A 12,780-nucleotide genomic window follows, 5' to 3' on the forward strand; every position below is an offset into this window, starting at 1 on the left:
AAAAAGCATTCCTAATTTAAACAATGCAGTGTTTCAGACCCTATACACTTACGTTTACTTTCTTTTGGAGATTTAAATTTCTTACAGCTTTCCTTGCTAGATGAAGTGCATGACTGTCATCCAAAGCATAGTGATCTGTTACACCAGATTTTCTGTATGTAAATAACAACAGCAACAGGAAGACTTATAAAAAAATAATCATCTGACGATGAAAATCTGAGGTTTAAAAACTTTAAAGACTTACAAAGTTTTATATTTATCTTTAAAATATAGATTCTACAATACAGCTCTCCATGTTTTGATATGAAATTACTTTCAAAATAAAACCCACACCTGAAATTTTCTTTGGAACAACACATTCAAGTTATCAGACATGATGTAAAATAGAAATTTTAAGTAGTAAAAAAATCTAAATGACAATATAAAAGATGATAAACACAGTACAAATGGAAATTAAAATTAATTTTAAATTATAAAGAAAACATGTTAACAAAAATGTATAAACTTCCCTGAAAAAGAATTCTTTGTTCACTTTAGTGAAGTAGAAATTACGCATTTTTGTAAAGTAACCTAACTTCATTTACTATTCTTTTAATTTTAGAACTAGAAATTGTACAGAATTCTTAATTTTGATAAGTATTCTTTTACAAAAAACACAGATTATTTTGATCTTGTTTGTAGTAAAGTTCTAACTGCCAGTAAGAAAGATACAATCTGCAAAATGCATTAATCTCTCTCCATGTGTATTATCCTTCTAACACTCAGTATTAAACAGTACAGAAAAGTTTACCACATTATGTATGATTCTGCAGTATATTACACATGCAGGTATTTTAAAGTAGTAAATGAAGGCAACAAAATTCTAACTAGAGTAACATAAGGTAACTGGGCAACTCTTATAATAAAATAATTCATCAGCACCAGATTAGGACACAGGAAATCTTACTTTTCAAATCTAAATACAGTTTTTAGAAGATGAAAACCAAACCAAAACCAAACCCTACTAAGGTCTGAAGGATGGAAGAAATTAACCCTAGGAAAATATTTCTTCAGACCTGCAGTGAAGATCTGCCCCTCCAAGATCCTCTGCTGATACCTCTTCACCTGTTGCTGCTTTAACCTACCACAAGAAAAGGAAAATGAGCTTTAGAGTTTACACCTGTCTTGAATTATTATTTATACTGGCTTTGTTAAAGCAATAAAAAAGATCTTTGAACTTTCATTTTGACAAAATTTTTTTAGCACTTAACAAACAACTTCAAAAGTGATCCTTTCCTGCATTGTTTCAAACAAACCTCAGTTGAAACTTAGTATTCTTTGAATGCTTTTTCTACACAAACTCTTCAGTGAATTTTAACTTACTTATGTAAGTGTTAACCGTAAACCAATCATTAGCAGCTTTTATTTTCTCAGTCTTCCATTAAACACACAACAATGTAGTATGAGTAATTTTCCTTTAAAAAGCATATTAGTGGCATAAAACTGTTCGGTTCAAGTATGATGATTCCATAAAAATACCTGGAATGCCCAATCTAAACCCTACATGTGTCAAATCTTAGACCTGACAGGATAATTTAAGAGTGAGCGAACTCCTTCCTAAAACAAAGCAGTACCATTTACTGCATGTTTTTAAAAAACACAGTTCTTGATGCATTTCCACTCAACCATAAATGCTTGAAAAGGATTCCTTCTAAGCTGGTGAAACCATTATTCATTGCACGGAGCACAGAGGTAGTGTAAGAGACAAGAGGAAACTATAATAATTTCTAAACCATATTTCAGTTTCCAAGTTTTCAGCCTAAACCTGAAGTACACTAAAGTTATACATATATATACATACACATACTTCCAAACTGTCAAGTTTGTAAAATTAAATATAGATATTTCTTCTTGGCTTTTAAATTTGAATGGCTACTCATGTAATACAAAGGTGTGACATTCTGATACTAATTAATGAAAAGTTTAAGACAGAGACATAATTGAGTCTTCATCAAAGAGAAGAACATACTTTTATGAGAAATAAGGAAAAAATCTCTTTCTTAAAGAAAAAAACACTGGAACAGGCTGCCCAGCAAAGTCAGTGAGTCACTAACCCTGGAGGTGTTTAAAAGATACACAGACGTGACACACATGGCTTAGTGGTAGACTTGGCAGTGCTAGGTTTATAGTTGAACTTGGTGATCTTAAGGGTGTATTCCAACATAAATGATTCTGTGATTCTATTCTATGATTCTATTAAATAGTTCTATACGTCTCTCTCAACGCATCTGAAACAGTATGCAGTTATAACATTGTGATTGTGTGACTACTGCAGAACTTTGAACAAACCTGAATAGACCACTGATTTCTCTTAGTAACAAAATCTAGACACTCATTTTAAGAAACTCTACAAAAATGACTTTTTCATCCTCCACAGAACTGAAGTTTTCCTTTTCGAAATCAGAGAATCAGAGTTGTGAAGTCTGTCACCCACCCTGAGAGATTGCCTAGTTTAACTCCCCTGCTCAAAGCAGGGTCAACAACAAGAGGCGGCTCATGATCACGCACAGCTGACTTTTAGTGTCTTTAGGAATAGAGGAGTCATAACCTCTCTAGGTAACCTGGTTCCGCATGACCACCCTTGCAGTATATAAGTGTTTTCTTACATCTAAACAGACTTTCCTACATTTCAGTTTGTGACCTGTAGCCTCCTTACCTGCCTGTCATAGAATCATAGAACAGTTAGGGCTGGAAAGGACCTTAAGATCATCTAGTTCCAACCCCCCGGCTATGGACAGGGACACCTCACACTAAAGGACATCACCCAGGCCTTCATCCAGCCTGGCGTTGAACACTGCCAGGGATGGAGCATTCAGAACCTCCCTGGGCAACCCATTCCAGTACCTCACCACCCTAACAGCAAAGAATTTCAGAAGTCAGGCTCTGCTATCTTTACTCCCCACTCCTAGGTATTCACACACACAGACAAGACTCTCCCTGAGCCATCTCTTCAACAGACTGAGAAGTCTCAGCTCTCTCAGCCTCTCATCATACAGCAGAAGCTTTAGTCATTCCATCATCTTCAGGACCTCCACTGACTCCCTAAAGTATGTCCATGTCTTCTTGGTCTGGAGAGCCCAGAGCTGGACCTAGCACTGCAAATGGGTCTTACCAGTGCTGAGCAGATGGGAAGGATAACTGCCCTTCACCTGCTGAAAACACTCTCCCTACTGCACACACAGAATATTGCTGGCTGTCTTTGCTGTAAGGGCACATTGCTGACTCATGTTCAGCTCGGTGTCCATTGGGACCTACAGTGTGTTTCCTGATAGGCATCTTCCTAACTGGCTGGTCCCCAGCTTGTTATGGTACCCAGGATTATTCCTCCCAAGGAATATCTGCCTGCTGTGTTTAACCTCAAAAGGTTCTATTCAGCCCCTTTCTCTAGCCACCTGAGGTTATTCTGAAAGGCAGCACAATCATGTGTCCTCTTAACCAGTCCTCACAGGTTTTAGCATCTGCAAATTTTCTGATGGTGAACTTTGTACATTTGTCCTGGTCATCAATGAAGATGTTTTAAACAGTACTGGTCCCAGTAATGACCTCTGGGGTATACCAGTGACCTGCAGCTTAAGCCCACCATTTCAGCCAGTTCTCAGACCACCTCACTGTCCATTTACCTAGTTCATATTTCAACAGTTTGTTGAGGATGTTACAGAAGACAGTGTCAAAAGCTTTGTCAGAGTCACCATAGACAACATCCACTGCTTTCTCTGATTCCACTCAGCCAGTCATCTCAGCATACAGGGCTATCAGTCTGGTCAGGCCTGATTTCCTTATAATAAATCCATGCTGACTACTCACACTCAACTCTCTCTGCAGTGGTTTTGGAAATAGCTTCCAGGATTACTTGCTTCATCACCTTCCCAGGCACTGCAGTTCAATAGAGCATTCTGCAAACTAGTTTAAATAGTACAAACTTTCTTAAAGTTAATTAAACTCTTAACAGACTGCAAATACAGTGTTGTTAAAGTATGTAAGCATTTTTAAAGAATTGGCTGTTTAAGCTACTTCAGCAGTCATCAGGAAAAATTAACACAAACTTTAGATAAAGTGTCCATTTCCCACAATAGATCAGGCTAACATGTACAAGTCCCCAGCACATAAACATACATTAATTTGACAAACTTATCCCTTCTTACCAGACTTTCCTTCGCTGGTGATCACAGAGAGTATCAAATTTTATCTGGGAAATAGAGACTCAGAAGCTTCTGGAATGGGAGGGAGAAGCCTACATGTCAACACAGCATCCTGAGCTACCAAGACAAGGGTCCTCGAGGATACAGATACCTCAGCTTGGGGTGTACAGAAGAATGGCCCTATACATTACTCCTACTGTGACACATCTCTTACCACCAAGATCTATCTGTTCATGAAGTCATTACTCCTCACCTTTCTAAAAGGAAGGCCAAAGAAACCTGCACTTTAGACTGTACCTACAATTCACTTTTTTTAGCATACACATCCCAACACTAATTATAACTAACATCAGGGAATTTCTTTTGCTTCCTTAGGATGTTTTGTTTTAGGTAGGTAAGCGGTGAAATTCAATCCAATTTTCTCCATATAGAAGAGACATTTTGGGGAACAGGGCATACACTGTAATAGCTACAATATCTGCTACAACATGGAATGGAAGTTTCTATGGGAATCTGAAGTAATTTTGATGCTTATACAAGGGTGAGCAAAATATTTTCAGTGAGAATATGAAAACCTCTACCAAACAGAAAAGCTGACAGGTGATATTAAAGTTTGATCTATACGCACAAAGATAAGGATCATTACATCTACAGGTTGCTAAGGAACAAATTAAATTGGAGGATAGTTGTGAAATCTTCCCCTGGAAGGGGTGAAAAATTCTCATCCTTTCTAACTTCACAACAGCCTTGCAGTCACTGGCTTGCTTAGCCAAGTCCTCCCTTTGATAACTGGCTCAGGCCACCTGTTTTCAGCTGCTTATCCTGGCAAAACTGTCCTGTGCTACATCCCAGTGATAGCATGTATAACCTAAATTCCCTTGTCATGTTAAATGATTATAATTTTCTTAAAACAACAGAGTCTAGTTCCCTTTGTTCAGCTTCCTGGGCAGTACTGGTTACTGGCTGTCTTTTTTTCAACCTGTTTAATGCTGGAGCTTGAGAAGAACCAGCTTTAAGGAGGCTCTCCAGGACACAATATTCAGTGCAGCTAAGGGGTCCTGGAAGGTCTGATGAACCTTTCCAGCTCTAACATAGCTCCAAGCAGAATCAAAGAGCACAGCTCTCCCCAGCACTCTTGCCAATGGAAATGCCATGTCAGAAGAACTGAGTTTGGTCAGCTTACTGAGCTTCTGCAACAAATTACTCCGAGGCTGGACAAGCCCCAGAGGCAGTACTACCACTTTTAAACACCACTGACTCTAAGCCAAAGAACTGTGCAGGGCCCAGAAAGGACTCAGGTCTTCCTGCTACCAGGGCAGTTATTTGTAACATAATAACCAAGCTACTAACAGTGTGATGTAAAAGTTAAGTTCTTTCATTGTACTTACTATCTCAACAAAAGTATGCATGAATCACCTAACATTACTCACTCAATTAATACTATTCCCAGCTAGTATCTTCATTCATATTTATGCTACCTTCACCAAAAAACTCCTAATATCTAAATTACAGTGAAAACTGCTTAATTTTGAGGGATGATTTATCTTTGTTTACCTATAACCACAAGCTGAAAGAAACCAATACAATATAGAAAAGAACAGAGACCTAGATAGGATGCTTGAAATTGCTGCCAAAGAAATTCCAACAAAGAAATTCTACAATTTTAAGTTGTAACATGCAGTAAATAAATAAGTGTTAAATCACACTGTCGGTATTAATTATTTCGTCTGCTTTTGCCAATTACTTTGTTGTTCTTGTCAACTTGGAAAGCCTCCACTGAAATCATGAAATACTTCAAGCTATACACCTTATTTTATTGTGGTATTTTTGTAGATAGAGGTGTGTGTCCCCTGCTGCTGCTTTCTGTATGTCAGGTACATTCTGAATTTAATTCTGTTTTGGAACAGTAATTATCATTTACCAGCCACAGAAAACTATGTCTGCATAAATGACAAGTTGGTTTGGGGTTTTTTTTAAGCTGCACAAGAGTTTAAAATCCATCTATGCATTACACTTTCAAAGGAAAAAAGGGTATAATATGCTAAATCCACTTTTAGCATCAAGATGACATGTTAGCATCCAAATGAGCCAGTGGGAAAAGAAACAGCTGAACTAAAGGAAAAGAATTAAATGCAAAAATATACCATGAAAATTTGAGCAGTGCTATAAAAGTAAATGCTAAAGGATGCCACAGGGTCAGATCATCATGCTTTTAAGGAAATTACCACAACCATGCATTAGGAATTGGTCAACAAAAAAATCCATCAGTGGTTGCCTTTCCACAGACCTGCTACATTTTCCCAGTATCTTAAGCGGTGGAAAGAAGTGACTTCCAGCAGGCTTTGCCTCTTCTGTTACTAGGGGAACTGAGTGGAGCATTATCTTTATTAACAATGCTGTTACAAAGCAATTTCTCCATTGCTCTAGCAGTAGCATAACATTTACTACTGGAAATTCCTTTCTTCTCATAAAGCATGTGTTGGGTAAAACAATCTGTCAGCAAAGGTTACTGTTTGTATCACTATAAAACTCAGCCTACACTAGAATATACACTGGTACAGCTGTTAAAAACCCCCAACAAAAACCTGTACTTGAGACTTCCTTTGCTGTTGAAGCCAAGCTACTGTAATTTTTAAACTGTTTTATCCTGCAATATTTTGAACAGTCATAAATTTCACTGTAAGTTTCATAATAAAGCCAGTTTCAATTCACAGGAGCTTGTCAGGTCAGTTTCCTTAGAAACAATTTATTTAGTAAGGAAACTATGACAAACTCCATCATATGTGCACCTCCTTTGCCTGTAAACTGACATAAAATATAGCAGATCAGTCCTGCTTCTGAAGTTCTCTGATCCTGACTCTGAGATACAATATACATGCTTGTAACTTTTATTTATTTCATATCAAACCTAGAGAGTAATTAATGAAATACAGGAAGCATTTTTATAATTCTAAATGTGCATGGCAATCTAAAGGCAGTACTATAAAAACACCTTAACGAAGTCTGATTTATATATACAGTTCTAATAGACAGAAGAGATTTAATTAAGTACATAAACATTCAGATATATTTTAAAAATGCAAATCAACACACAGAATATCTGGAAATACCTCACCAAGAGAAGTCTCAATAGTTTAAGCTGTACTATTGTTTGCAGCGCAGTTTTTTGGGGGGCTATGTTACAACTTCAGTATCCTTACCAGCGGTGGCCCTCCCAGGAATATTGTTCCCTGTTTGCCAACAATAATACTTTCATCAGCCATTGCAGGAACGTATGCTCCTCCTGCTGTACAGGATCCCATTACTACAGCTATCTATTGGGAAAACACAAAACGCAAGTTAATGTATTGTCCAACTCTTAAAACAGCAAATGCACATGATATTATAATATATCATACTGATCTTAATACAGTTTCTGGGTCAGCACTGCAAGATTTATTTCTGCCTGACACAGCAAACTTTTTATTTATATTTAAGCTTTTCTTAGAAAAATGGGAATCTTTCTTGTTTTCAGCAGTCTCTTAAACTATGATTTTCAGGCTGCCCTGCAGGAAAATTCATATGTGAAGTACCTTGAACTACATACATGAAACGTTTGAAGAGGCACATGAAACTACTATGAAACTTGTTCTGCCATGAAACTCTTTTTACTGATGCATGGTAAAAAGTTGAAATGTAAAGGCTGAAACCTAAAGGTTGCTCCTTGTATTTATGCTTAAGTCAGAGTTTCAGTTGCTGCTTACTGGCCTAATTTCACCAACGTTAACATCCTTTGAAGAAAATTCCTCACATCTACTGGTATGTAACTTCAGTTCTTCAATGGATAAACTAATTAAGCCTGCCCTTTCAGGGTGTGTTGAGTATCTCGTTATGGGCTTCAGCGTGAATAATCTCTGCTTTATTCTTTTTCCTAATTTTGAGATGAACATCCAGCCATTGAACATTTTCTACCAGTAACATTTTGGTGACATTTTCACAAAACTGGCTTGACACCAGATATGGTGAAAATCTCAGCAGTGTATGATCATGAAAATGAAGTTTCACACTTCACCTTCAGGGGAGCTCCTGCAAACAGGAGCCTTTAAAACACCTTGCAAAATGGAAGAAATTAATTGAATACTCATATGGGAAAAGCAGACAATAAGAAATGCTTTCTTGCACAACCACAACTACAACTCTCTCGCTAAATAATGTGATTTTATGTTGACTTTGAAATATTTCTAAAGCGACATCTAACCGCGTTCTGTGTTAAACGAGAACTTAATGTTTCCTCTTAAAAGAAAGAAATACAGAGATACACTCAGAAATAAATCTTCCAAATCACATTACCTGTATCTAAAGGAGTAGATGAACTATGCCAACCTGCTATGACCAAACTGAACAGCTTTTTCAGTATCTTAACCTATACTCAGAGTCATGTGATTAATCTGCAGTATTTGTGTGGTGCATTTAATAACTACCTTCTAGTAAATATGAGTAACATAAGCCCCTAGAAAATGGAGAAAGGATGGAGAAGGATTTGGGCTTTTTTCCTACTCTTAATTTTACCATGCTCATACTGAAAAGTGTGCCTGCATTTAAACTTTAACTTAAGTGTCACTTTTTCTAATATATAAATTAGAATATGTATATACTGAAAAAAACCCCAAAATCTACCTGTCAAATAGCACAACCTTGAATTCACAACTAATACTCTACTTCCTGACTTCCTTGAATTACTGCATAGGAAATTACTGAGGAGCGCAATAAAAATCAACAGTTCTGCATGCACACACAGTATTTCGCATCCACTGATCAGTTCCCCATTGTATCCATGCAGCATATGAGTGTGAGATTGCTTAGGAAGCAGCTAATGAGAAGCTAATCACAGCTTTCTGATTCACAACCACACAGACATCAATGCAATTTAAAGCTGCAGTAGGATTATATTAGTCACAGGTAAAAGTGGAGGGGAAAATTAAAAGCACCATAAGCAACGGGGGAAAAACATAAGGAAAAAACTCCCCAACAAAACAACAAAAAAACCAAACAAGCACTTTAAAGGCAATATTGAGAAGGGATGATGAACCCTTCAGGCAGGACACAACACAGAATGACAGGTAGAAAACTAAAAACATCCACCATCCCACGTCAGAAGAATTAACCAAAATGGAAATCAGAGGGAGCATCATTTCTTAACACCATTTCCAAATGAAACATCTTCTCAGACAGGGAAGATGACCTTAGTTACACAGTCTGTTGGCACACAATCAATATCAGATTTACAAATGTTGTTAGTGCCTTTCTGAAATGAGACAAGGGATAGAAAAATCTCCCAAACAAAATGTGCCTATATTACATCCTTTCAATGAAGGAAGCACTTCCATAAAACATTTTCCCAGTCTTCCATAAATATTTTAAGAAAGTTACCTTATCATACCATGAAAGAAACGTGTTTTATTAAAAGCCAAATCTTTCCTACCCTAAGCTTTTATTGTATAGAAGTACAATGCTACTCCTAATAAAACACTATATGGTAATCAAAATAAAAACAAATTCTACTTTATAAGGAATTTTACACTGAAGTTGTTTCAAGATATTCAGGAAAAAAACCAACAGCACCACTTTAGGGCCAGGCATTTCTAGAAGGGTCCTGCCTAACATCAGTAGTTTCAGCCTTGCAAACTGGTTTTATGTATCCATCTTTGACATAGCATCTAAAAATCACTACTCCCCTATTAGATCATGATTGCACTCTCTAGCAAAAACTCCTTACCAAAGCTTCTCCTAAGAAGATAATTCGGCAAAACAGCTCTGTAACTGTCTCCTTGGACACTTGCTGTTCCACAAAAATACCTGGACAAATTTTATTCACGCATATAAATCTAGAGTACAACCTAGACCTGTCAGTGACTCCGCATGATGGCCAGCTTATAAACTGTCTTTTTTCCTAAATATTTTCACCTAACTAAACAGTGCTTTTCCCCTGGAGATCTAGCTTATTAATACAATTGCTCCACTTTTACTGTGGGGAAAAAAAATAACTGTAAAAACTAAATTATGTCAGACTTTATGAAGAGATTTAGTGTGTTGTTGGAATTTTCAGCCTTGGATTTCTGTGGAGGCAACAGATTTCAGCATTCTTTGGTAGAGAAAAAGAAGGTTAAAGATACAAAGTCTGACTTGTTTCCCAAATATGCCAGAAAGGTTTCCTCAGAAATCATGCACAGCTATGTAAGAATGAGCTGGAATACTCTATACTTGATCTGCTACACACTGAAAGAAAATATTAGCTTCTACTTCCTCCTTTGGAAGATTAGGAGATTCAAACAAGCACAGCTTCTCACAGAGAATAAATAAAAATGGTCCCATCCCAACTCTGCCTCTCAATGACATGTTGGTAAGAACGAAGAGAATAAAGTCTTGCTTCCACTTTACATCAGTGACGATTTCAACAGTCAAGTATGTCACGAAAGTCTTCCCCACTTCCATGACAGCACTCAAATGAAACAGCAAGTTACCTAAACTTTTACTCTCCCTGAGCTTATACCACCTACTTCTAAGCCTAATGTTCTAAACCATTTTCTCTTCTCAAATGCAATATCCTGAAAATTTCCTTCACCTTCTTTCATCTAGCCAATATAAAGTTATTTGATTTAAAGCATTGATTTAACAACTACACCTAGGAGCAGGCTTTTGAAATAAGATAATTCAGGGAAATCACCAGCTCACTGCTCAGCAGCCAAAAAAATATCACAAATGTTAGGAATTACTGGCAATGGAATTAACAGAATAACATTATGCTATTTTATATATACCCATCATTAGTTGACACATTGAGCAGTGCAATCTGACTCCTTCATCTCAAAAAAGATACAACAAGACCTGAGAAAGGTAAACTAAGACTGTCATAGGCATTGAACACCTTCTGTAGGAGTAACAACTAAGCTTGAACTCTTTAGCTTGCAAGGGGGAGTACAAGGCTGGTAAATGTAGAGGGCTATGCAACCATATGAAGAGGCTGGGAGCTGACTGACTAGACAACTCTGTATGAAAGACCCACCTGTCTGCTTTCCTAAAGCATTTTCTTTATTTGGAGGAGGTTACCTTCGAAGACACCCTTCCTGGAAGCCTCTCTCAGGTCCCTGCTGACAATTCCCTTAACAAGCTCAAGACTACGCTCCTGAAGTCCAGCGTCTTCATCCTGCTACCTGCCTTCCTCACCTCCATTGGGACCTTATACTCTGCCCTCCACTTTCACTGTAGACAAAGCTGCCATTAGCAATCACATCTTCAAAAGGTCTGCATTCTTCATGACTACCAGATTCAGAAGCGCACTGCCCCTAGTACTCTATCTGCGTCAAAGAACTGACCCCAGTGCACCCCTGAAACACCCATGACACAAAACCACTTCTAAATCCAGGAACTGTGACTAACACTAATTCTGTGCATTGTTAATACATTAGAAAATAACCACATTCTTAGGGCAGTTTTATCCTACAGCACATCAGTACATAAAATGGATATATAAGTATACACATACCCCTATCAGTAGAATGCATGTCTCATTTACTAGCTGCCATCAAAGAGGTCCTCACCTTTACAGCGATGATGCAGAATGGTAACTGATGCAAGAGATTTCTTAATGCTTCTTCATATGGCCCTACCTATCATGTTGTCAAGTCTTTTTCCCCTCCCACTCCAAGATAGAAGCAGGTAGGTCATGTCACTAACACTAAGGCAAAGAAAGAAGATGGTTTCTTCAAAACTATAAATGACTTCTTGTGGACCATTACTGTGTTTACAGTCCCTCCAGTATCCAGACTGGGCCATTAGGTCAGCACAACACAGTGCTGTCAAAAACAAAGCACGAAACCAGATAAAGGCAGCAAGCATAAAAACTAATTAGTACATTTCACTCTGAAATAAAAGCAAATTACCTGTGGGATTCCTTGTGAGGACATGACTGCTTGATTATAGAAAATACGGCCAAAATGATCTCTATCTGGAAATACTTCAGCTTGCCGAGGTAAATTTGCTCCTCCTGAATCAACTACAGTAAATGAAAATATATTAACATGTCTTTGAACAGTGTTATCTAAGTTTTTAATGAAGTATCCGCATGTTTCAAAATACACAGCAATTACTATCACTAACACTATCCCCATGAACCTAGGTATATTAGAATATTCTTGACAAAAAGAAAAAAGAAGAATAGTAATGTCCATACACACAAATAACATCCATTCTAATGCAAAATAAATTCAAGTATGCTTAGCAATGCAATCATACCTCTCTATACAACCTTCTAAACTCATCTTGCTGCAAAACACTTATAGGAAGAACATTTTCAATGTACAATTTTAATTCAATTATCCTATTGCAATTCTCTCACAAGTTCCAGAAAGGGCAACACGAGGTCAGGGAGCATATCATGTGTACTTTCATGCCTTGATTATTCAGACATACCAAAGATCTTACACTGTCTCTAGGAACCTTCATTTATTATGTGTCCTTGCCTGTGGTTTACAGGTCCTCAACTGCAGCTACCTTTCCACTCCCAAATAAGGGAATTACATCATGTTGTAAGACCCTGAAAAAGGAAAGGAGACTAGAAGAAAAT

At 37.4% G+C, this 12,780-nt stretch overlaps 1 protein-coding gene across 1 annotated transcript in view; it reads right to left on the reverse strand.

Moving 5' to 3' along the window:
• The window catches only part of MCCC2 (methylcrotonyl-CoA carboxylase subunit 2), a 42,436-nt gene that overhangs the window by 15,581 nt on the left and 14,075 nt on the right, over positions 1-12,780 (reverse strand). The window contains exons 6-9 of the mRNA XM_005142984.2: positions 12,098-12,210; positions 7,379-7,492; positions 1,056-1,120; positions 53-152 (exon numbers count right to left, since the gene is read on the reverse strand). Coding sequence (XP_005143041.1) covers positions 53-152; positions 1,056-1,120; positions 7,379-7,492; positions 12,098-12,210 — 392 coding nt within the window. The remainder of the gene's footprint in view (positions 1-52; positions 153-1,055; positions 1,121-7,378; positions 7,493-12,097; positions 12,211-12,780) is intronic.

The sequence above is a fragment of the Melopsittacus undulatus genome, chromosome Z (assembly GCF_012275295.1).
Source record: "Melopsittacus undulatus isolate bMelUnd1 chromosome Z, bMelUnd1.mat.Z, whole genome shotgun sequence".
In the NCBI taxonomy this organism is placed as follows: Eukaryota; Metazoa; Chordata; class Aves; order Psittaciformes; family Psittaculidae; genus Melopsittacus; species Melopsittacus undulatus.